General features: G+C 43.4%; 1 protein-coding gene across 6 annotated transcripts in view; it reads left to right on the top strand.

The window, feature by feature from the left end:
* NPC1 (NPC intracellular cholesterol transporter 1) overlaps positions 1–25,890 on the top strand; it is a 55,216-nt gene that overhangs the window by 1,704 nt on the left and 27,622 nt on the right. For 3 of the 6 annotated variants that reach the window (XR_010152050.1, XM_024350989.3, XM_024350988.3), the window contains exons 2-6: positions 11,455–11,577; positions 12,842–12,948; positions 16,025–16,200; positions 23,464–23,631; positions 24,511–24,760. Coding sequence is in view for 5 of the 6 variants with exons in the window: in XM_024350989.3 (XP_024206757.2) it covers positions 11,455–11,577; positions 12,842–12,948; positions 16,025–16,200; positions 23,464–23,631; positions 24,511–24,760 (824 nt within the window). In the remaining variant the exon portion in view is untranslated. Of the gene's footprint in view, positions 1–8,242; positions 8,581–11,454; positions 11,578–12,753; positions 12,949–16,024; positions 16,201–23,463; positions 23,632–24,510; positions 24,761–25,890 lie in introns of all 6 variants that reach the window. The other 3 variants (XM_063796032.1, XM_063796031.1, XM_063796033.1) reach the window with 2 other exon arrangements.

Below are 25,890 nucleotides of genomic sequence, written 5' to 3'. Positions count from 1 at the left end.
CAAGACCAGCCGGGGCAACATGGTGAAACCCCGTCTTAAAAACATTTTGTTTTTCTTTTCATTGTTGAGGTTGAGGCTGCTGTGAGCTGTGATCACGCCAGTGTACTCCAGCCTGGGCAACAGAGCAAGACCCTGTGTCAAAACAAAAGAGAGAGAAATAAATAATAGCAATTATGTGCCTTAGAGAAAATGTGGCTATTCTGTTTCCCTAGAGTTTTTTAAAATTTATTTTTAAAATTTATTTATTTTAGAGACAGGTTCTTGCTCTGTTGCCCAGGCGTGGGGGCAGTGTCGCCATCATAGCTCACTGCAGCCTGGAACTCCTGGCCTCAAGCAGTCCTTCCACCTTGGCCTCCCAAAGCACTGGGATTATTGTGAGCACCACTCCTGGCCCCTCCTAGAGTTTTAGATCAGGACCTTAAATAGGCTTCCCTTTTTTTTGGAGACAGAGTCTCTGTTGCCCAGTCTGGAGTGTAGTGGCGCAATCTCGGCTCACTGCAACCTCTGCCTCCTGGATTCAAGCAATTCTGGTGCCTCAGCCTCCCAAGTAGCTAGGATTACAGGTGCCCACCACCACGCCCAGCTAATTTTTGTATTTTCCGTGGAGATGGGGTTTCGCCGTGTTGGTCAGGCTGGTCTCGAAATCCTGACCTCTAGCGATCCGCCCGCCTCTTTTGGGGATTACAGGTGTGAGCCACCTCGCCCAGCCAGGCTTCACATTATTAAGTAGCTTTATCTCTTAAATATTTTTTAAATCACAAGTACCCAAGGCTGATGGCCAATGAGTGCTTCTTCTATGACATTTGGGATAGGTCAGAGGTTTGTTGTAAGTCTCTTGCAAAAATGCCTGGAAGCCTTTTCAAGGTCTGTAAACCTTAACTGGAAATAATCCTATTATTATTTTAAAAATTCCTCATGTCTGAAAGCTTTCAGTGCACCTGAACAGATTGGGGTGGAGCCTTGAAGCCAAACAGATTGGGGTGGAGCCTTGAAGCCAAACAGATTGGGAGAGAGAGAGTGTCTGCTTTTAGAATTCATACCAATGATAGCAGCTCATTAGCTTCAGTCTGAGCGCTAGTAGAGTTCTATCATGGAATTATGGACTAGTTGTCCTGTGTAAGATCTGAAATACATGTTGGGGGGATTTTTGCTTTTTCTTAATGTTCAATATGTACAGATGATGAAATAACATTACTAGACTGCCTTGTTTTTAAAACCCTGTAGTCATCTAAAAACTATGTGCAGTTTTGAGACATAGCCTTTATTTTTCCCGGCTGTAATTTTGATAAGCTTTATCTTGAGGGACTTGGAACATAGAGAAGCCGGGGTAGAAATTAAGCATTAAAATGGCTTTTCCTGAGAAGACTGGGAATGGTTAATCTTTTGACCTGTGAGTGATTAAGAACAACCATCTGAAATTGGAATGACTGTGGGAAATCTTTCCCCATCTTTCCCACTCCTTGACTGATGCTCTGATCAGAAATTTTACTAACATAAGTAATCAAGGGGAAAATGAGATTTTTTAAAATTTGAGCCAGTGGGCAGAGGGAAAAGGACTCGCTGAATAGGCCTTTGTATTCCTCCAGTGTTTGTTATATTACCCAGAACAAAGAATCACTCTGGTCATGAAGACAGTGTGCTCTCTCTTTCCTGGGTAACCCTCAGTCTCCACTCCTAAAAGGGATGCAGTATTCTAAGCATGGCAAATTACCTACAGCGGAAGCCTGGATCAGTCATCTCTGATCTCGGGTGCCCCTTTCTGCCCTTTGACCTCCAGCTCTGTGAAGGGCATCAGCTCTCCAGTCAAATTGAACTGCTTGCTAGCAAAATCCTGCCCATCTTCCAGGGACCCATTTCACATGCTACATTATCTACGACATTCTTGTCCTATTCCCCTAACTAGAATGCCTTCCCTCTGGAGTTCTGAATCTTTATTTAAACTGCTGCAACAGCATTTGCTGCCTCATTAAAAGACCTTGGTGTGGGTCTTGACTCTTTTCTGTTCCCAAGAGTGATCTTGGGTAAGCCAGTTATCCTCTGGAGCCTCAGTTTCCTCCTCTGTAAAATTGGATTAACTGTGCCAACTATGCTTGTGAAAGACAAATATTTCCTAATTGAACTACCGAATTGCAGGCTCCTTAAGAGCAATAACTATTGCTCTCCAATATCATCTACAAATGTGGCCAGGACACTTGACTTGGGACTCTTTTTTTTTTTGAAACAGGGTCTTGCACTGTCCTCCAGGCTGAAGTGCAGTGGTGTGATTGTGGCTCACTGCAGTGTTGACCCTGGGCTCAAGCTATCCTTCCACCTCAGCCTCCCAAGTAGCTGGGACTGCAGGTGCATGCCACCATGCCCAACTAATTTTTAAATTTTTTGTAGACACAAGGTCTTGCTGTGTTGCCCAAGGTGGTCTTGAATTCCTGGGCTGGAGATCCTCCCACCTTGGCCTCCCAAAGTGCTGGGATTACAAGCATGAGCCACTGTGCTGGCCCTGGAATCTTTTTTTTTTTTTTTTTCAAGACCAGGTCTTACTCTGGTTGCCCAGGCTGGAGCGCAGTGGCACGATCTTGGCTCACTACAGCCTCGACCTCCCGGGCTCAGGTGATTCTCCCACATCAAGCCTCCCGAGTAGCTGGGACTATAGGTGTGCACCATCATGCCCTGCTAATTTTTTGTATTTTTAGTAGAGAAGGGGTTTTGCCAGCTTGCCCAGGCTGGTCTCGAACTCCTGAGCTCAAGTGATACCATCCACCTCCGCCTCCCAAAGTGCTGGGATTACAGGTGTGAGCCACCATGCCTGGCCCACTGGGATTCTTTAATCATAAGATATTTGGGCCTTGAAATGGATTTTGGGGAGAGACTTAGAAACTAGTGGCAATCAAAATTGGATTTGCAGTTGATTTCTAGGTGATGGCAGTGATCAGCTGCGGCCAGCCAGGTTTTTCTTCATCTGGACTGTGCCTCTCACTTTCAAATTTTTGGAACATTTGCTTTGGCAACAAAACTTTTAAAAAACCAACTCTCTCTGGTGCAGGTGTTCTGCTGGAGGATTTGAGAGAAGCTTTAAAATTTTATCTTATTACTGTCCCTTGCTTAGGTCACAAGAGGAGCTCAAAATAATTTCATAAACATGAATTGGCTGCCCTAGACACAACAAAGGATAAGATCAAAAGAATTAACCCATTTAAAAAAATCAGTCTAGGCTGGTCCTAAGGTAGTGCGTTATCAGTTGATCAAAGTCAGTTACAGATCGAACTCCTTGATCTACTCTTTCCTCCTTCTCACTACTGCACTTGACTAGTCCAAAACAATAAGTAAGTAGTAAAAAAAAAGAAAAAAAGTCTGTCTATACACTGTAAAGTGCTGTGTAAATGTTCATAATTACTATCACTGTCTTCTTCATAGTTGATGGGGGGAAGGCTGGATACATAAAAAAATGGTAATACAGTAAGAAGTGCTCAGATAAGAATAAAGATAAAATGTTATGGAGAGTCCATTTTTGAGCTGAGCTATGGAGGATGAATTAATGTATCAGGTGGACAAGAGGAAAACTAGAGAAAATAGTCGGGAGAGTTGCCTAATTGTTGCCCTAAACTATTGAACTGTTCACTTGAAAAGGGTGAATTTTATGGTATGTAAATTACATCAGTAAAGCTCTTAAAAAAATTTGCAGGGTGCTATATACTAGATTACATAAGACTAGAGACAAAAGCTACCCACATTTTGCATAGTACTCCATTGCTATCACATCCGATCTTGTTTTATCCTCACAGAGCCCCTTTAAGGTAGGCGTAATGCTGTTTTTCCTATTTTATAGATGCAGACATCAAGGGTCAAATTTGTCCCAAGGTCACCTAGCTAGTAGATGGCAGATTGGGTGCTTCAACTGCCATCTTCTGACTTCTGTGCCCTAGTTTTTTGAAATTCAAGGCTAGATTATTGGTGTTTAGCAAGCTTAATTGAATGGGTGTTCAGCAGATATTCCACTTGGTTAGTAGAGCAGTCTCATTCAAGGCCTGGTTCCGTCCCCAGTGTGGCTCTTCCAGTAGTCTGTAATAGATCAGGAATGGGTTTAGCCTGCTGGCCTGACCCCTGATTCAGTCACCACACTGTGAACATTCCATAGGGAAAAAACTGCAGACAGTGTATACCGGCACCCACTTTCATAGTTTTGTTTTAGTTTTGTGGCTCCTAAATGTCTAGGACTAACTAGTAATATGACCTTGGGTGAGTCACATAAAAAACCGGAAGCTAAAGGGGTTATCTGTAAAACGAAGAGTTGGACTAGCTGAGCACACCTAGCACTCAAAATATATGACTTAAACACCCACATGCAGGCAGGCCTGGTGCACACACAAATTATCCTTTGTTATGTAGATACGTTCATGCCAGGTTGGCTATAAAACACTTCCAGAGATTTCCGTCAACAGAAGTCAGACCAGCCCAGCAGCCTCCACCCTAAATGTCCTGCCATATTTGTTTGGTCTGCCTCCCTGACTCCAAAGAAACAGCAGGCAGCTTAATCTCTGGACAGGATTCTCCATGCCACTCCCTCCACTCCAGCCTGTGTTGTCCTGACTGGCCAGGCCAGCCCCTGCTCTCTGGAGAAGCAATGAGGTAGGGAAGTTAACCAGCAAGCCCCTCTCCTCCATCGCCTCACTGGAGCTTGAGCTGGGTATCTCTCCATGTTTTGCCATTAGCTTTACCCATCCAGGACAGGGGCACAAGTGTTGGTGCCAAGCCCTGCACTCCCAGCTCTGGTGGATGGCCAAGTCCTACCCTGGGGTTGAGGACTGTCAGTGGTACTGAGTAAGGGAGTCATTGCTTGACAACTGCCTAGAGAGATACTTTAAAAGATAGGAATGGGAGGCATTATTTCTACAAGTGAACAAGTTTATATGGAAGGAACACTTGTATAGGATCATCATGGATGGGACAGTTCATCTCCAGTGCATTCTCCAATTCTGAGGATACATCACTGCACAAACTGGACTAGAGTTTAAATGGTACAGAAGCTGGGGGTAGGGGAGGCAGGAGGACAAGGGGGATGAGTGGAGAATGCTTAACTTGGTGTTCAAAATCATGTTATTTATGAGCCATGTGACCTCAGAGTATCTTTGAGCCTGAGTTCACTTACCTGTAAAATTCTGCTGTGCTACTGCATAGAGTATCTGAGAAAATGAGGCATGCAATTGATGTTTGGTATTTTTGTTTCATTTATTTATTTTACTGCCATGCCTCGAGAACAATAGATGTTCAGTAAGTATTTGAATATGTTAGTTAATGCTTTAGGATTTCCTAAAGGCAGTGGAATAGAATTCTCACTGAGTTCAGAGCTTTTCTGTATGATAATGTGTGCTTATGGAGCTCCTGAATGGGGTCCAATTTAGCAGTTGCTATAGTTGCTGAGATATAGCACAAGGGGCATTTTTTTTTTTTTTTTTAGACGGAGTCTCTCTCTGTTACCCAGGCTGGAGTGCAGCGGTGCGATCTCGGCTCACTGCAACCTCCGCCTCCCGGGTTCACGCCATTCACCTGTCTCAGCCTGTAGCTGGGACTACAGGCACCCGCCACCACGCCCGGCTAATTTTTTGTATTTTTAGTAGAGACGGGGTTTCACTGTGCTAGGCAGGATGGTCTCGATCTCCTGACCTCGTGATCCGCCCACCTCGGCCTCCCAAAGTGCTGGGATTACAGGCATGAGCCACTGCACCTGGCCTAGAAGGGGCATTTTTTTAACCTTTCCTGAACTGCTCCTATCGTTGAAAGAAGCTTCCCTATCCAGTCATTTTCATAATAATTAAACTCTAGAGCATGTTGTGAAATATCCATATGATCTAACCTTTAAAAATAGAAACTCTTTAGCTGTGTAACTACTAAATTCTGGGTAGAAGCCAAAACAATCAGCACTTCTCATTTCTGAACTTAGATAATCCAGTTGTACTCCCTCAGCTCATTGTGAGTTTTGACAAGTTCTGCATCCATGAACACCAGATGTAATTCAGTAGGGAATTTCAAAGGAAGGATTACACACCTAGGCTCTGCCCTCTAGGATTTTACCGTCTTACCAGGGAGTTGAGACAAAAGTGAGAAAATACTCTGGCAACTTCTCCCAACATCACAACTTTGCAATTCTCATAAATTTTGCTTGATCCTAGGGCATGACCAAGGCAGAGGCAGGCAGGTCCTACTTCGTGTGGGAGAGAAGGAAAGAAGGGTAGGCGGTTAGAGTGATAGGTTTGGAATATTGTAGAAAGGAGAGTGGGCAGAGCCAGAGTGAGGTGTCTGGAGCTTGTCGCACAGGCAGTGGGAAGGGTGGGTTGGAGGTTTCTGAGCACCAGAAAACTTTGAGCATTGTTCCGGAAGAGGCAAGCGGCAGGCATCTGCACGGAAGACACTGCCGGGTCTGAGCGAGGGCAGGAGGCTGCACGAGGGAGCCTCCCTGGGAGTGAGCGATAGGTTCGCTATGGGAGGTGGGTTCGAAAGGTGCCTGAGGTTTTCATTTGAAACTCTGTTGAAGAGGAATTGGCAATAGAGGAGGAAATACAAATAGAGGAAAGATTGGTTTCGTCTTAAGCACTGAGGCTGTTGGGCAGCTAGTGGAAAGTGCTGCTGGAGAGAAGCTGGAGATCACTGAAGCTGAGAGAGGGGTTTGTGGATATAATTAGAGCAGTGTTTCTAGGGAGGTGCAGGTGAAGGGACTGAGAGAGAGATGAGGTTAAAAACACAGAAGAGAAAGAGATGGAGGCGTGGAGGCCCCTGAAGTGGAGCAGCTGCAGAGGCAGGCCTGGGGGCCAGGAAGCTGGCTGTCCACTTTCAGCTGTTGGTGAGAAGGGAGTGAAGGCTGAGCAGCTCCCATTGTGCAGCTGTTGAGTGCACAGGTGCTCATGCTCTTGCACACGGTGGGGTTTGGGGAGGCTGTGATGCTACAGGGAGGACTTTGATGATGCAGCTGATTCTCTTTTATTGAGAGTCTGTTTCTGGAGTCAACTGCTCTGTTTTGAATCCTGGCTTTGCCACTGTGACCTTGGACAAGTTATTTAGCCTCAGTGCCTTCGTTTCTGCATCTGTAAAAGGGGTATAATAACGCCTCCCTCATCAAACTGTTGTAGGATTAATTGGGTTAACATATTGAGAGGTGACAGCGTGCTGGCAGTCCTCAGAGCCCTCGCTTGCTCTCGGCACCTCCCCTGCCTGGGCTCCCACTTTGGTGGCATTTGAGGAGCCCTTCAGTCCCCCACTGCACTGTGGGAGCCCCTTTCTGGGCTGGCCAAGGCCGGAGCCCACTCCCTCAGCTTGCAGGGAGGTGTGGAGGGAGAGACACGAGCGGGAACCGGGGCTGTGTGCGGCACTTGCGGGCCAGCTGGAGTTCCGGGTGGGCGTGGGCTTGGTGGGCCCCGCACTCGGAGCAGCGAGCCAGCCCTGCTGGCCCCGGGCAATGGGGGACTTAGCACCCGGGCCAGTGGCTGCGGAGGGTGTACTGGGTCCCCCAGCAGTGCCGGCCCACTGGTGCTGCGCTCGATTTCTCGCTGGGCCTTGGCTGCCTTCCCACGGGGCAGGGCTTGGGACCTGCAGCCCACCATGCCTGAGCCTCCCACCCCCTCCGTGGGCTCCTGTGCGGCCCGAGCCTCCCCGATGAGCACCACCCCCTGCTCCACGGCGCCCAGTCCCATCGACCACCCAAGGGCTGAGGAATGCGAGCGCACGGCGCAGGACTGGCAAGCAGCTCCACCTGCAGCCCCGGTGCGGGATCCACTAGGTGAAGCCAGCTGGGTTCCTGAGTCTGTTGGGGAGTGGAGAGTCTTTATATCTAGCTCAGGGATTGTAAATACACCAATCAGCACCCTGTGTTTAGCTCAAGGTTTGTGAGTGCACCAATCGACACTCTGTATCTAGCTGCTCTGGTGGGGCCTTGGAGAACCTGTGTGTGGAAACTCTGTATCTAACTAATCTGATGGGAACGTGGAGAACCTTTGTATCTAGCTCAGGGATTGTAAACGCACCAATCAGCGCCCTGACAAAACAGGCCACTCGGCTCTACCAATCAGCAGGATGTGGGTGGGGCCAGATAAAAGAATAAAAGCAGGCTGCCCAAGCCAGCCTTGGCAACCTGCTCGGGTCTCCTTCCACACTGTAGAATCGTTGATTCTTTCGCTCTTTGCAATAAATCTTGCTACTGCTCACTCTTTGGGTTCACGCTGCTTTTATGAGCTGTAACACTCACTGCGAAGATCTGCAGCTTCACTCCTGAGCCCAGCAAGACCACAAGCCCACTGGGAAGAACGAACAACTCCAGACGCGCTGCCTTAAGAGCTGTAACACGGCGAAGGTCTGCAGCTTCGTTCCTGAGCCAGCGAGACCACGAACCCCCTAGAAGGAAGAAACTCCGAACACATCTGAACATCAGAAGGGACAGACTCCAGAAACGCCACCTTAAGAGCTGTGACACTCACCGCGAGGGTCCGAGGGTCCGCAGCTTCATTCTTGAAGTCAGTGAGACCAAGAACCCACTAATTCCGGACACAATATGAAGAGCATTTAAAACAGCGCCTAAGTCTAGGACACCACCAGTGCTTTGTAAGTCTCTGGGTCCTGCTGGCTTAGGTTGCTTCTTTCAGCAGGATGACTTTTTTTTTTTTTTTTTTTTTTGAGACCAGTTTTCACTTTGTTGTCCAGGCTGGAGTGCAGAGGTGCTATCTCAGCTCACTGCAGCCTCAACCTCCTGGGTTCAAGCTGATCTTCCCAGCTCAGCCTCCGGAGTAGCTGGGACTATGGGCATGTGCCATTAGGCTTGGCTAATTTTTGGCTGTTGTTGTTTTTTTGTTTGTTTTTTGAGACAGTTTCGCTCTTGTTGCCCAGGCTGGAGTGCAATGGCACAATCTTGGCTCACCACAATCTCTGCCTCTAGGGTTCAAGCAATTCTCTTGCCTCAGCCTCCTAAGTAGCTGGTATTACAGGCATGCACCCCCCACACCTGGCTAATTTTGTATTTTCAGTAGAGACAGGGTTTCTCCATGTCGGTCAGGCTGGTCTCGAACTCCTGACCTCAGGTGATTCACCCGCCTCAGTCTCCCAAAGTGCTGGGATTACAGGTGTGAGCCACCATGCCCGGCCTGTTGTTGTTGTTGTTTTTAAGAGACAGGGTTTCACTATGTTGCCCAGGCTGGTCTCAAACTCCTGGGCTCAAGCGACCCACCTGCCTTGGCCTCCCAAAGTGCTGGGATTATAGGCGTGAGCCACCACTTCCGGCCAGAATGACTTTTTTTTTGGTCTTCTCTGCTGTGTCTCTAGAAGATGACCTTTTGAGAAGCAAACCTGAATGTTGATTCAAGCCCAAATTTCTTGGGCTCAGGTGTTAATTTTTTAAGTCTTTGGAACCTCTTTGCTTAGGTCTCAAGCAGGTAGAAGACATTAATAATAATTCCTTATATTTGATTGCGTGGTGCTCTGTAGTTTACTGAGTACTTACTGTATATGTACAGATAGGCCCTTATTTGATTTTCACAGGAACCTGTGAGGTAGGCAGAGCTTATGAGCTTCATTTCCCAGGTAGGAAAACTCCTACGTGGTTACGTAACCTGCTCCAGGTGTGATCCCAGGTGCAATCCAGCTCAACAAGCACACTGAGAGCCTCAGGAGCTCTTGGGATCAGAACCCAGGACTCAATCCCACTCCGTGCCACCTTCTCACCCACCCCTCTTCCATCAAGTGGGTGGAAACAGCACTTGCTTTGAAATAAGTAACGAATGATCTTTGTGAAAAGGAACCTAAACAGCAGTGGGCCATCTTTATTCACATCTATAGTACCACGTGCTGAGTAAGGGGATTTTAGACTCCAGACACCCGTCCTGTTTGTCAGGCCAGAGCTGCAGTGTGTTGACTGCACGTTTGTCTCTTGTCACCCCTGCTCCTGTGGGTAACCAGCCAGAGTGCCCCTGAGGCAGAGACAGGCCAATCCCTGGAGAGTTCTGCGAGGTCTAGGGAGCAGTTCTTTGTATTTAAAATTTTATGTAAACTTCAGCAGTTTCCTCTGCCTCTGTAGTCAGCTTTTGCCTTTTCAAACTTTAGTTAGATGGATAATGACTTTTACTCATTAGGACTTTTTTCCATTAGTTGGAAACCCAGAGTTGCAATACGTTTCTTTTTTCCTTAGAATCACCGGGTTTATGGGAATAACAATTGGGATTCTCTTTATATAAAAATAGTGGTGGAATCTTGGCACAGGGTTCGTATGTGGCTTTGTTGAAGGCTTGTTGTCACTTCCTTATTTGTATAATTTCCCTCCTTTGTGGCCTAAACATGACTTTCAAAGAGTCAAGAGGAGTTAAGTCCTAATTTTTATTTTAGAACATCTGAAAAATGAATTCAGAGAAAAGTGATATTGATGCCTTGGATTTCCCCACACATACAAATCCCAATCTCCTGCTGACTTTTTCTCATGTTTTTGGGCTTCAGGGACTGTTGTGGGATTTGTATTTTGATACTGAAGGACCAACACAGACTGACTTAGCTTCTTGCCTGTGTGCAGGTCATGTGCCACTGTCACTGGAGAGAATTTCATGTTGTGACTTCTGTTCAGATTTTTTTTTTTTATGGCTTTCCCATCAGGGTTCTTGGGAGCTATGGCTGCTTCTTGATATCTTCTGTTTCCCTGTAGAGCAGACGATTGCAGGCCCGGGGCCCTGGCAAGCTGGGCCCTCTGTGGCTTTCTGAGTCCATTGTGAGGCAGAGGATCGGGTGCGTTTTGGGCAGCAGCCTTCAGAGCAAGGCACTGACCTGATGATTCACACTGACCCCTCCCCTCCGCTGAATTTTCTGACAACCTTGTGACTCTCACATGGGAAATGTGAGTGGTTTTTGAGAAATCTTTACATAAGAGGTTTTAAAATTTTCTTTTGAGATTGCCTCGGTGTTTTTCCTTAAAGTTAGCACATTCTTTGCTTTCTACTTCAGTCTCAAGGACAGGAAGTTCATTCTTGCTCTTTACATTGGGGTGTTGATGTTTGTGGTTTTGTTGTTCTTCATGTTACTCATTATGTATTGATATTAATTAACCTAAATACATGTGGAAATATTCTTTCATTACTTAGAGCTTATATAGTTCCTGGTGCAGATGTGCAAAAATAGTGCTTTAGTAATTGCTAAGTCACTGTCTTGCTTTTCTCTCTACTGTGATTATTTCTTACATGGAACTATAGCTTCCTCTTAACAAATAAGCAGGAAATAGAAATTATGTAAATAAGCAATTTCCATTACCTACTTCACTGACTTGACAAATAGGCGTTTGGTCTGCTTTAATTAATATTTTTCAAAATGTTAAGTGCCTGTTGCTGTTACCTAATTTTGCAGGTAGCATTGGAAGTTTCTGTGATTGTACTTGAGTGGGCACTTTTTGTTGAAATTTACCATTGAGACCCTGGTAACACTGAAGTTTGTGTTGACTTTCTGTAGGTGTTTTCACAGTCCTGTGTTTGGTATGGAGAGTGTGGAATTGCATATGGGGACAAGAGGTACAATTGCGAATATTCTGGCCCACCAAAACCATTGCCAAAGGATGGATATGACTTAGTGCAGGTAAGTTCATTATCTTAGGCACTGGGAACACAAAATGCTGATCACAAGATCCTCTGTAATTATTCCTTAAATGTTATTGCAGGGTGGAGGTGGAGATGAGACTAATAGGCTTAAGTCTTATCCCAGACTCTAAAACTAACCTGTAGCATACAGTGCAGAGAAAGAACACCGTAACTCCAAAGGCTTAATTTTTCAGGGGCTGACTTTATACCTCTCATAAAGTTTCCCAATAGCAGGTTACTATTTAGAGACTGACCTTGGTACTTCCTATGTTGCCCTTGCAGCATCTGCAAAATATATTAGAAGTTAGCTGTTTTTGATTTCTAGATTTCAGGACTCAAATGGACTCTGTTGCTAAGTGGCTTTGACGTCCTTGTACCCTGGTCATTTTAGTGTTTTCTCTGTGTTCCACTGAGAGCCTGTGAATTTTGGCTGCTACCAGGATTCTGATTTGTTCTTTTTTTACCATCCTGTGATACACAGGGATATTAGAACTGGAAAAATCACGTGAAAAGCCTGGTTTTAGAGGCTTAAAGTAATCAAAAGTCAAGTCGACATGATAACAGAGCTCCTAGGCTCACTTGTTCGTTTCTTTTCTGTTTTTGAGACAGAAGGAGCCTTGCTCTTTTATCCTGGCTGAAGGCTAGAGTGCAGTGGCACTGTCATGGCTCACTGTATCCTCGACCTCCTGAGCTCAAGCAATCTCTCAACTCAGCGTCCCAAGTAGCTGGGACTACAGGCACGTGCCACAACCCCTGGCTAATTTTTAAAAAATTGTTTGGGGAGATGGGGCTTCACCATGTTGCCTAGCCTGGTCTCAAACTCCTAGGCTCAAGCAATCCTCCCTCCTCAGCCTTCCTAAGTACTGGGATTACAGGCATGAGCCACAGCACCTGTCCTCACTTGCTACTTTCATCATAATTATTAAAGGTTTCAACTTTCCCTGGAATTACTAATAGAAATAGCAAGTAGCACTCTGGTTGAATTGAATCAAACAAACAAAAAACCCTAAGAAGACATAAAATGATTGTCAGGAGAGGAGAGAAAGCTTCCAAATAAAAAGAAAATTAGAAACGTCTCTACTTGTGAATAAATAGTAAATGTGTAGCCTTTTAAAATAATTCTGTAAGAACTTTGCAAATACAGGATGTGTCTTACCCTTTTGTACTTCAAAAGGATTACATGAATGAATGTGTCTTAGTTCACTGAGGAATGTTGACCTTACTTTACTGCCTACTCCCATCTGTGCTCTTTCACCTGAAAGGAACTCTGTCCAGGATTCTTCTTTGGCAATGTCAGTCTCTGTTGTGATGTTCAGCAGCTTCAGACACTAAAAGACAACCTGCAGCTGCCTCTACAGTTTCTGTCCAGGTAGGTTCTGCTGGGGAAACAGAACAACTGGGCTGTAGATACTTGTGAACTGGTAATGCTCAGCTTTCCATTTATTCTTTGTTTGTTTACATATTTTTATTTATATATTATATGTATATTAATATATGTATATTATATATTTATACATATATGTATACATTTAAAGTAGGTGAATATATATTTATATATTAAAAATACATGTATGTATAATGTGTATGCGTGCATGTGTGTTTAATAGAGACAGAGTCTCACTCTGTTGCCCAGGCTAGAGTGCAGTGGTTTGTGGTGTGATCACAGCTCACTGCAGCTTAAACCTCCTAGGCTCCAGTGATTGTTCTACCTTAGCCTCCTGAGTAGCTAGGACTACAGGCATGCACTACCATGTCCAGCTAATTTTATTTATGTTTTTCTTTATTAATTTTTTTTTTGGAGACAGACTCTTGCTCTGTCACCGAGGCTGGAGTACAGTGGCATGATCTCAGCTTACTGCAACCTCCTCCTCCTGGGTTCAAGCGATTCTCCTGCCTCAGCCTCCCCAGTAGCTGGGACTGCAGGCACATGCCACCACATCTAGCTAAGTTTTATATTTTTAGTAGAGGTGGGGTTTCACCATGTTGGCCAGGCTGGTCTCAAACTCCTGACCTCAAGTCATCTACCCGCCTCAGCCTCCCAGAGTGCTGGGATTACAGGCATGAGCCACTGCACCTAGCCTAATTTTTATTTTTTTCTAGAGATGAGGGTCTCACTATGTTGGCCAGGCCTGGTCTCAAATGATCCTCCCACCTTAGCCCCCCAGAGTGCTGGATTATAGGTGTGAACCACAGTGCCCAGCCGGTTTTTTTTTTTTTTTTTTTTAAAGTCAGTTTTTGTTTTAAGAAAGCACTCTTACAATTTGTCAGAAATAAAGAGAAAAACAATAATTACCTGACTTGGTTCACTTCCCAGTTGCATTCAGAGTTGATGCTTGGTTTCCTCTGCGATGTTCTCACCCTGCAGGGTGTCTGCACTGCGGCCAGGCTCCTTTCAAACTTGAGCTGTGCACTGTGGGGAAGAGAGGTTCCTAGGGGTCCTGCTCAGGTGCCTGGCCTGAGACTCTCATCATGCAGTCCTTCCTCTCCCCCCATGCCTTGCTTTGCGCATCATTCTTGTCTCTCCCTCTGGTGAAGGGTTGTGATAGAGTCAGGTCCTCAGTAGAGCCGGCCTTGGGGAACTGTTAAAAAGCTTGTTCTGCTGTAGCTGGCTGGTTTTGTCAAACTTAGTTTTTTATCTGTTCTGTTGGCTATGACCCTGAGCAGTGAAAAAGGGCTTGGTAATAGATGTTCTTCTCTAGGCCTAGCCAGCAGTTCTCAAATATGCAAAAGAGCAAGCTGGTGGTGGTCTTTAGAACAGCAGATTGTGGTATCTTTCTAAATTTTTCAGACTTCAGCACACTGATAAAGATGTTTGGGAAGCAAATATTAAAAAGGGAAAATGCTTCTCTGCACAAATATCACTGCAGGTGGTGGTAGGGCACAAGTTGGCTTCCAGTGAAGAAATTCTGCTTCTTACCAAAAGTTGACAATAGAGAATGGAAAACCACCACTAAATTGTTTTTTCAGAACAACAAAAGTTGAGGCTGTAATTGGGCCAGCATATCCTATGAAAGCCTTGTGGACATTGATGGAACCAAATTGGAGCCTTGTACACTCAGTCAAAACACATTTATTTAGGATCCACCGTAGGTGAGGCATTATGGACATATGGACATAAACATAAAAAGATAGCCAACCTTTCTCCATATTATCAGAGGTACCAAAGCTTGATTTATAATAGCAAATAGGAGAAACAACCTGATATTTGGAAAAATATACAGCTGTCAAAATTAGTGATTGTGGGCATTAAATGTAGTAACATGGAAAAGGTTTGAAAACTGTGCACCCCAAGAGTGATTCCTATTAGAATAATATAATTGTGGTTTCTGGCTTTGCAGTAAAGCAGTGGGACTCCTGAAAGAAAGAGAGTCTGTGCTTCTCTATCTCCTTCACTAAAACAGAGGCTCTTGAAGGCCAGGACACACTTTTTTCATTCTTTGTCTTACATGGTCACTGGGACTGAATCGGAGTATAAAGTAATCTTGATTGCAAGAATGCAAGTCTAATGAAACAGCTTTTGCAAGTAACAGTGGACCAAAGGGAAAAGAGAGCTCTTTTATCATGTAACAAGTCAACATTAGGAGCTTAAACTTTGAACCTGAAGGATAGCAGGCAGCTTATGGTTCTTGTGCAGTTGTGTGCTCCTGAAGTGCATGCAGCCAGAGAACAACATTGCTGTTCTCTATCTTTACAAACCATGGGGATTTCTCCTTGTGTTTCAGGAGGGCCTAGTGATTTTCTGGGGCTTGAAAGAAAACCTTTCAATAGGTTATAAGATGAAGATTCTCGTAATTCTCATTTTATTTTCTTCTTAATCAAAACTGTCAGCTGGTGCAGCGCTCATGTCGATAATCCCAGCACTTTGGAAGGCCAAGGCAGGAGGGTTGCTTGAGTTTAGGAGTTTGAGACCATCCTGGGCAACACAGTGAGACCCACATCTCTACAAAAACGTTTTAAAAATTAGCCAGGTGTGGTGGTGTGCACCTGTAGTCCTGGCTACTTGGGAGGCTGAGGTGGGAGGATTGCTTGAGCCTAGGAGCTCAAGGTTACAGTGAGCTGTGATCACGCCACTGCACTCAGCCTGGGCGACAAAGTGAGACCCTTTCTCAAAAAATAATAATAATAATTGTCTTCCTGATGCTCCAAAGTCCCTTTACTCTAGGTCAGAGAATGTATGTCTCTAAAGTGCAGAATTCAGACAAGCATCTCTGTTTTTGAAATTATAATTGGACACAATAAATGCAGAAAGTAATTAGGGCATTTTTTAAAGGTGTGCCTTTATTTTAACATGAAGTTTTAAGTTTAGAATTGCTGGTTTTTAATATGTTCTCTTGGTAATTTGTCACTTTACAGTAAGTTTAAAATATTCTTTGTCTATTTAAAATCGTTCTCGCTGGCCCTATTATGTGTGAGATCATGCAGAATATAATTTACTTTTCCTTTAGATGTCCATCCTGTTTTTATAACCTGCTGAACCTGTTTTGTGAGCTGACATGTAGCCCTCGACAGAGTCAGTTTTTGAATGTTACAGCTACTGAAGATTATGTTGATCCTGTTACAAACCAGACGAAAACAAATGTGAAAGAGTTACAGTACTACGTCGGACAGAGTTTTGCCAATGGTAAGTAAACTTTTAATTATTCCTCTTTTACAGCTGGCATCAGGACAGCAGAGCAAATTGTTCCTTTTCGTTGTCCTGTCAACTCTGGAAAATCACAGTTTTCAGTTCCATTGGCCAGGAAATAAGAGTTGTTGCTTTGCTTGTATCCTAGGACTTGAACTGCAACGAATATAACAATCTCCTTAAAGCACTTGCTTTAACTCCCCCTAACTTTAACTTCCCACATGGAAAATTTTATTATGTGCAAGTTTGCATCCATACACTTCAGTAACCATTGGATCTTTGACTCTAACAGGAGTGAGTTGTGTAATGTCATAAATTACTGCAAGACTGAGAAGATAGAACTATTAATAGTTGGCAGAGAAGAGGTCATGACTTGGAAGAATCAGATCACCATAAAGGAAAGTCAGCAGATCTAACAGATAGCAGAAATGATCCCCCAGCATTGACCAACATACAACATTTAATTATAATGACAAAGTAAAAAGGTAACAAAAAATTCCATAGAAATAAAGGTCTCATTCACAAAAGCAACAAAACATAAGGCACTTAGGAATCCAAAAGATGTGACATACAAGGCAACCTGACTGAATGGAGAGAGGTCATTTTGTCCAGAAACAGAAGACTGCATGTGTAGAAAGTGGATGTGTAACACGTGTGTCATTACAAATCATTGAGAGAAAAGGTGGGCTAGTTGATGAGAAAATAGATTATATTTATCTAATTTTAATTTTTACAGATAATAAAAAAATCAATTGTATAGATTAAAAATCCCAATTGGAAAGTTTTAGAAGTAAATATAGAATATCTTTATGACTTTAAGATAAAGGAAAGATTTCTAGACAGGAAAAGCAGAAACCATAAGAAAAATATTTATGAATATAAACAACTGTTATCTAGAGCAGACAGCGAAATGCAAATTTGAACAGTAAACTACCATTTCACACCTCATCAGCTTGGCACAAATTAAAAAGTTGGTCAGTTTCAACTGTGGGTGAAAATGTGAGGCAATAGGAATACTAATATACTCCACCACTTACAACCATAATTTGGTACAATTGTTTCAAAACTACTTGAAAAACAACTTTGCAGTATGTAGTAAAGTTGAAGATAACCCTCCTCCCAGAAATTTCGCTTATAGATGCCTGCCTTAGAGAAACTCTAAATGCATATAAACCTGGAGACCCATATAAGAACACCCACTGTAACACTATTGTGATTGTGAAAAATTAAAGACCTCGAGAACGAGAAGACAAGACACAGACTGGGAGAAAGTATTTGCAAAAGACATATATTAGTAAGGACTGTTATTCAAAATATACAAATAACTCCTAAAACTCAACAATAAGAAAGCAAACAGCCCAGTTGAAAAATGGACAAAACAACCTGAACAGATACCTCACCAAAGAAGGCATACAGTGGTAAATAAGTACATGAGAAGAGATGCTCAACATTATGTCATTAGAGAATTACAAATTAAAACAACGAGATACCACTACACCTCTATTAGAATGGCAAAAATTCAAGACGCTTGCAATACCAAATGCTGGCAATGAGCTCTCATTCATTGATGATGGGAGTACAAAATGGTACAGCCACCTTGGAAGATAATTTAGCGGTTTCTTACAAAACTAGTCATACTCCTTGGTATTTACCCAAATGAGTTAAAAATGTGTCTACCCCAAAACCTGCACGTGGATATTTGTAGCAGCTTTGTCCATAAGTGCCAAAACTTGGAAGCCACCAAGATTTCTCAGTAGGTGAATGGGTAAATAAACTGCTACATCCACACAGTGGAATATTATTCAGTGCTAAAAAGCCATAAAAATTCTGGTGCTATCAAGCCATGAAAGTACATGGATGAACCTTAAATCCTATTGCTAAGGAAAGCCAATCTGAAAAGACTACTCACTATATGATTCCACTATATAACGTTCTAGAAAAGGCAAAACCGTGGAGACAGTAAAAAGTCAGTGATTGCCGTGGGTTAGGAGAGAGGAAGGCATAAGTAGAGCACAGAAGATTTTTAGGTGGTGAAAATACTCTATATGATACTATAATGGTGGTTACATGTTTATATGACATTTTGAAATAAAGGTACTACATATTTAAAACAAGTACACAAACATGCATGGGAAGGATAAACATCAAATTCAGGATTGTGTTTACCTTAGGGAAGGGGCTACTGTCAGGGAGGGGTAATTGGGGAGCTTCAACTGAATCTATAGAGTGTGTGTGTGTTTAAGTATTTTTTTATTTTTTGGAAGAGACGGGCCTCACTGTGTTGGTGAGGCTGGTCTTGAACTCCTGGCCTTAAGTGATCCTCCTGCCTCGGCCTGCCAAAGTGTTGGGACTGTAGGTGTGAGCCACCACACCTGGCCTATAGTGCATTATTATTTTTACTTTTTAAATTATGCCATAGCCAGTTGTTCTGAATAGTGCAGTACTATAAAACAGAGTCAAGGTTTCATGCTGTCACCCAGGCTGGAATACAGTGACGCAGTCATGGCTCACTGCAGCCTCAACCTCCTAGGTTCAAGCAGTCCTCCTGGGTAGTTGGAACCACAGGCATAGGCTACCACACCTGGCTAATTAAAAACAAATTTTTTTTTGTAGAGATAGGGTCTTGCTTTTTTGCCCAGGCTGGCCTCAAACTCCTGGCCTCAGGTGATCTTCCCACAGTGCTGGGATTACAGGTGTGAGTCACTGCACCTGGCCGAGTCCATTATTTTTTTAATGTTGAGGCAAATGTTGTAAAATGGTATGACTGATAATTAACTGGGTAATGAGGAAATGAGAATTGTATTATTCTCCATGTGTTTTGTATGCTTGAAATATAAAATCTGAAAACCAAGTGGTGAGCTGGAAGATATGAGGGAATTACCCAGAAAACAGCAAACTGATACAAAGATCTATAAATCATTAAAGAAATGACATATAAGATAACATGAGAAGCTCCAGAGAGTTGGGGAGAGACAATAATAATCAAAGGGATAATGAGGATTTTCCAGAGTGGATAAGGGATGAACCCTGAGAACTTAGAGAAAATTCAGCATACAAAAATCAGTTGTATTTCTGTACGCTTGCAATGGACAATCTCAGAGTGAAAATAAAACAATTCCATTTACTATAGTATGGGAAATACTTAGGAGTAACTATAACAGAAGGCAAAACACTTTAAAACTAAAGAACAGCTGGGTGCAGTGGCTCACACCTGTAATCCAAGCACTTTGGAAGGCCAAGGCAGGCAGATCACAAGGTCAAGAGATTGAGATCATCCTGGCCAGCATGGTGAAACCCCATCTCTACTAAAAATACAAAAATTAGCTGGGCATGGTGGTGCTCGCTACTTGGGAGGCTGAGGCATGAGAATCACTTGAACCTGGGACGTGGTGGTTGCAGGAGCTGAAATTGTGCCACCGCACTCCAGCGTGGCTGACAGAGCGAGACTCCATCTCAAAAGAAAAAAACACACTAAAGAACATTATTCAGAGAAATTAACGAGGATCTAAATAAATGGAAAGACATTCCATGTTTATCAATCAAAAGACTTAATATTGTTTAGATATCAGTATTCTCCAAGTTGTTTTATAGATTCAGGGCAATCTGTTATAATCCCAACTGACTTCTTTGTAGAAATTGACAAGCTGATTCTGAAATTCACATAGAAGTTTGAGGGACTTAGAATAGTAAAACAACCCTGAAAAAAGAACAAAATAGGAAGACTCACACTTCTCAGTTTCAAAACTAAGCAATGGAAATCAAGACAGTGTGGTACTGGAATAAAGATAGACATATAGATCAATGGAATATAACTGAGAATAATATATCTATGGTCAACTGATTTTTGACAAGGGTGCCAGGGCCATTCAATGAGAAAAGAATACTCTTCATCAAATGGTGCTGCAATAACTGGATACACACATGCAAAAATAAATAATGAAATTGGGCCCTACCTCACACCATATGTTAAAGAAATTAACTCAAAGTGGATCAAAGACCTAAATGTAAGAGCTAAAATCTATAAAACAGAATAAAACATAGGGATTAATTTGCATGGCCTCATATTTGGCACTTGATTCTTAAATATGACACCAAAAACGAGCAATAACAGAAAAAAGATTAATTGGACTTCATTAAAATAAAGTTTGTATTTCAGAGGACGCCATCAAGAAAAGACAAGAAGGCCGGGTACAGTGACTCACACCTGTTATCCCAGCAGTTCGGGTGGCTGAGGCAGGAGGATTGCTTGAGCCTGGGAGTTCAAGACCAGCCTGGGTGACAAAGTGAGACCCTGTGTCTACAAAAAGTAATTAGCCAGGCATGGTGGCATGTACCTGTGGTCCCAGCCACATGGTTATCTGAGGCAGGAAGATTGCTTGAGCCTAAGGAGGCTGCACTAAGTACCTCGCACTCCAGCCTGGGTGACAGAGTGAGACTGTCTCAAAAAAAAACGACAAGAATATATTTGCAAATTGTATATTTGATAAGGGACTTGTATCTAGAATACATAAAGAACTCTTGGCCGGGCGCTGTGGCTCATGCCTGTAATCCCAGCACTTTGGGAGGCCGAGGCAGGTGGATCACCTGAGGTCAGGAGTTCGAGACCAGCCTGGCCGACATGGTGAAACCCTGTCTCTACTAAAACAGAAAAATTAGCCAGGTGTGGTGGTGTGCGCCTGTAATCCCAGCTACTCGGGAGGCTGAGGCAGGAGAATTGCTTCAGCCTGGGAAGTGGAGATTGCAGTGAGCTGAGATCACACCACTGGACTCCAGCCTGAGGGACAGAGACTCCATCTCCCAAAAAAAAAAAAAACTCTTACTACTCAATGATAAATAGATAAATAACCCAATTTAAAATGACAAAAGATCTGAATAGAGTAGACATTTCTCCAAGGAAGATATACAAATGGCCAACAAGCACATGAGAGATGCTCAATACTATGAGTCATCAGGGAAATACAAATCAAAACCACAATGAGATACCACTTCACACCCACCAGGATGGCTAGAATCAAAGTCACATACAAGAAGTGTTGACAAGGCTGTGGAAAATAGGAACCTTTATTAAAAAGAAATCCAAAAACCAAAAACAGCTGGGCACAGTGGCTCATGCCTATAATCCAGCACTTCGGACGGCCAAGGCAGGTGGATCACCTTAGCTCAGGAGTTTGAGACCAGCCTGGGCAGCATGGTGAAACCCCATCTCTACAAAAACTTAGCTGGGTATGGTGGTGCACATCTGTAGTCCCAGCTACTTGAGAGGCTGAGGTGGGAGGATCACTTGAGCCTGAAGGGCAGAGGTTGCCAGTGAGCTGAGATCACACCACTGCACTCCAATCTGTGTGACAGAGTGAGACCCCACTTTGGAAAACAGTTTGGCAGTTCCTGAAACAAACAGAACTACTATATGACCCATCAGTTCCACTCACAAGACGAATGATGAAAGTATAGGTCAACACAAAAACTTATACACAAATGCTTCTAGCAGCATTACTGATAATCGCCAAACTGTGGAAACAACTCAGATATTTATCACCTGATATATGGATAAACAAAACATATGTCCATACAATGAAATGTTGTTTGGCCATAAAAAGAAATGAAGTATTGATAGATGCCACAATATGCATGAACCTTGAGAACATTATGCTAAATGAAAGAAGCCGGTCATGAAAGACCACATATTATATGATTGGATTTATGTGAACTGTCTGAAATAGTCAAATAGAGACAGTTCAGTGGTTGCTTAGGGCTTAGGGAAGTAGGGAGGTAGTTGAGCATAGCTAGAATACAGGATTTCTTTTGAGGTGATGAAAATGTTCTAAAATTGACTATGGTGATGGTTGCATATATCTATGAATATGCTAAACTCCATTAAATTATATAGTTTAAGGGGGTAAATTGTAAATTACATGTAATTATATTGTAAATTATATAGCGCCACCACACCTAGCTAATTTTTTTATTTTTTTTATTTTTTGTAGAGATGGGGTTTTGCCATATTGCCCAGGCTGGTCTGGACCTCCTGAGCTCAGGCAGTCCACCCACCAGGGCCTCCCAAATTACTGGGATTAAAGGTGTGCATAACCACCCCTGACCCAAAGACAAATATCTTAAAAGCAAATAGAGACAAGACACAAATCACCTTAAGACAATGATAATTGGAGATTTTCTTACCAGCCATGATAGAGCCCAGAAGGCAATGGAATAATCTATTGAGAATTCTGAGGGAGATGACTGTCACCCTAGTTAACCTGTCTTTCCAGAACAAGGGTAAAACAAAATGAATGCGTAAGCATCTCCTTGAAGATTAGGGAAAGAAGATCCTGGGAAGTTTCTAGCAAGCAGAGACTGGTAAATGAGAATCGACAGTACAGGACACATTCCAGCTATTTTCTTAGGTGTAATACACTGATACTATCCTTATGTAATGTGTTGTCTTTATGTGTAATAAAATAAAATCCAAAAAGATAACAGTATTAGGGGTTTTTTTTTGTTTTTTTGTGATGGAGTCTTGCTCTGTCGCCCAGGCTGGAGTGCAGTGGCACGATCTTGGCTCACTCCAAGCTCTGCCTCCCGGGTTCATGCCATTCTCCCGCCTCAGCCTCCCGAGTAGCTGGGACTACAGGCACCCGCCACCACGCCCAGCTAATTTTTTGTATTTTCAGTAGAGATGGGGTTTTACTGTGTTAGCCAGGATGGTCTCCATCTCCTGACCTCGTGATCCGCCCACCTCGGCCTCCCAGAGTGCTGGGATTACAGGTGTGAGCCACTGTGCCCAGCCAACAGTATTAGGTTTATTGACACGTGACCTCTGCCCTGAAACCAGTTTTCCAAGTAAGTTCCATAATTCTCTGGCTGTGTAGCTTCCTGCGGCAGAGGTTTTCTGGAACCAGCTTTGTTAACTGAAGAAGTACTAAGGCTCTTAGCTGCGTCTTCCTGGGCTTTGGTATACTCTTCTATATAGTGGGGATTTGACTTCTCCAAGCTGTTGTGAGAGCTATGAGATAACGTGTGCCTTTCCCTTTCCTGTCTGTTTTTTACTTTTAAGTTACTTGGAATTGGGCCTCCATATTATTTGCAGGGTGATAAGCCAATTTAAAGGGAATCTCTGTTCGTGCCCTAAGTGTTTGCTGTCCAGCATTCCAGCATGGTGCATATGGAGTTCGTGTTTCCCTTCAAGAGGCCTTTTGTAAGATCTTGCCTCGTGAATTACAGTAAGCATCTTGTCTCCTTTTTCCTTTGGGTTTCCTCTTCTAGCAATGTACAATGCCTGCCGGGACGTGGAGGCCCCCTCAAGTAATGACAAGGCCCTGGGACTCCTGTGTGGGAAGGACGCTGACGCCTGTAATGCCACCAACTGGATTGAATACATGTTCAATAAGGACAATGGACAGGCACCTTTTACCATCACTCCTGTGTTTTCAGGTAGGTATAAAGATTCCAAGTTTGGTGTGTTTATGGTATTGTTTTAAAGCCAAGGAACTGGCTGGGCACAGTGGCTCACCAGTGCTTGGGGAGACTGAGGCAAGAGAATTGCTTAAGACCAGGAGTTCCAGACCAGCCTGGTCAATGTAGTGAGGCCCCATCTCTACGAAAGAATTAAACATTAGCCAGGTGTGGTGGCATGCATCTGTAGTCCCAGCTACTTGGGAGGCTGAGGCAGGAGGATTGCGTGGGTCCAGGAGCTCAAGGCTGCAGTGAGTTATGATCATCCCATTGTACTCCAGCCTTGGTGAGGGCAAAGCCCTGTCTCTCCATGAATGAATGAATGAATCTTAGTTGAGGAATCATAATCTACAATAGGAAGATAAACACATTCAGGTAACTAGTTCATAGTTTCTTCCAGTAAGAGAGGTAACTGGTACATTTATCCTGCTGTGGCTAATTTAGGGGGTGCTGGGAGTGGGAATGGAGGAGGAAATGAATTGCCTTCAGGCATTGCTGTCATAATTGAAAGAATAAGCAGTTAAAAAGGGGGTGGGAGGCAGCTTTTCTAGAGCTCTGCTGTAGTATTAGCTCCTGAGAATGGAGATGGGACATGATTGAAGGGTTACCTTGGTATGTGGTGTACTTGGAGGATTCCTCTATAAGTGACAAACCCCTATGCGCAAGTTTATTGAGGTAACTTAAAATTCCACAGGATGAAGCAGCAAAACATAATTTAATTAAACTAAAACCTCCAATTCTTTTTCTTCTTTCAGTTGTTTTATGTATTTCAGTGGGCTTTTCGTTGAGTTTAAGTATAATACAAAATTTTGGATGTTTTTAATTGAGATTTGTACTCAACACAATTCCTTCCTGTAGATTTTCCAGTCCATGGGATGGAGCCCATGAACAATGCCACCAAAGGCTGTGACGAGTCTGTGGATGAGGTCACAGCACCATGTAGCTGCCAAGACTGCTCTATTGTCTGTGGCCCCAAGCCCCAGCCCCCACCTCCTCCTGCTCCCTGGACGATCCTTGGCTTGGACGCCATGTATGTCATCATGTGGATCACCTACATGGCGTTTTTGCTTGTGTTTTTTGGAGCATTTTTTGCAGTGTGGTGCTACAGGTAAGCAGTTTTGTTTGTCATCCAGGGCAAAAAGAGCAAAATTGCTCACTGGCACTTTGAGCTTTCATTTGTCAGAGCTTGGTTACTTAGGACAAGAAACAAATACCTACATGAATACCATTGCATGGATTACTGTGTCCTACAGGTATTCTATAGTAAACCATCAAAGTTCTGTTTAACACTGCAACATCTGAAATGAATTTTACTGATTTATTCAAAATGATGTATGATTTAAAGAACCGTGCATTAGCCACTGATTCTTTTTTTTTTTTTGGAGACTGAGTCTCACTCTTGTCGCCCAGGCTGAAGTGCAGTGGTGTGATCTCAGCTCACTGCAACCTCCACCTCCCAGTTTTAAGCAATTCCCCTGCCTCAGCCTCCTGAGTAGCTGGGATTACAGGCATCTGCCACCGTGCCTGCATGCCTGACTAATTTTTGTATTTTTAGTAGAGACGGGGTTTCACCGTGTTGGCCAGGCTGATCTCCAACTCCTGACCTCAGGTGATCTGCCTGCCTTGGCCTCCCAAAGTGCTGGGATTACAGGAGTAAGCCACTGTGCCCAGCCGGCCACTCATTCTTTAGAAAATCAGAGTCAAGGCCGGGCTCAGTGGCTCACGCCTGTAATCCCAGCACTTTGGGAGGCCAAGGCAGGAGGATCATGAGGTCAGGAGTCCATTGCAAACAGCCCTGGCGACAGTGCGAGACTGTGTCTCACCAAAAAAAAAAAAGTCAGAGTCAAATGAGCGAAATCAGATTCAAATCTAATTAAATGGAGTACTGTAGTCCTTTTAGATATTTGCATCTTAATTTAGGACAGTACTTTTTTTTACTTTTTATTTTGAAATAATTTTAGACTTAACCAAAAAGTTGCAAAAATGGTAGAATTTATGTATATCCTTTACCCAGTTTCCCCAATGATACAACTTACATAACTCATAGTACATCTAGAACTAGAAATACCATTTGACCCAGCCATCCCATTACTGGGTATATACCCAAAGGATTATAAATCATGCTGCTATAAAGACACATGCACACGTATGTTTATAGCGGCACTATTCACAATAGCAAAGACTTGGAACCAACCTAAATGTCCAACAACGATAGACTGGATTAAGAAAATGTGGCAC

This window comes from Pan troglodytes, chromosome 17 (genome assembly GCF_028858775.2).
Source record: "Pan troglodytes isolate AG18354 chromosome 17, NHGRI_mPanTro3-v2.0_pri, whole genome shotgun sequence".
Lineage (NCBI taxonomy): Eukaryota > Metazoa > Chordata > Mammalia > Primates > Hominidae > Pan > Pan troglodytes.
This window is presented reverse-complemented; position numbering and strand designations above follow the sequence as displayed.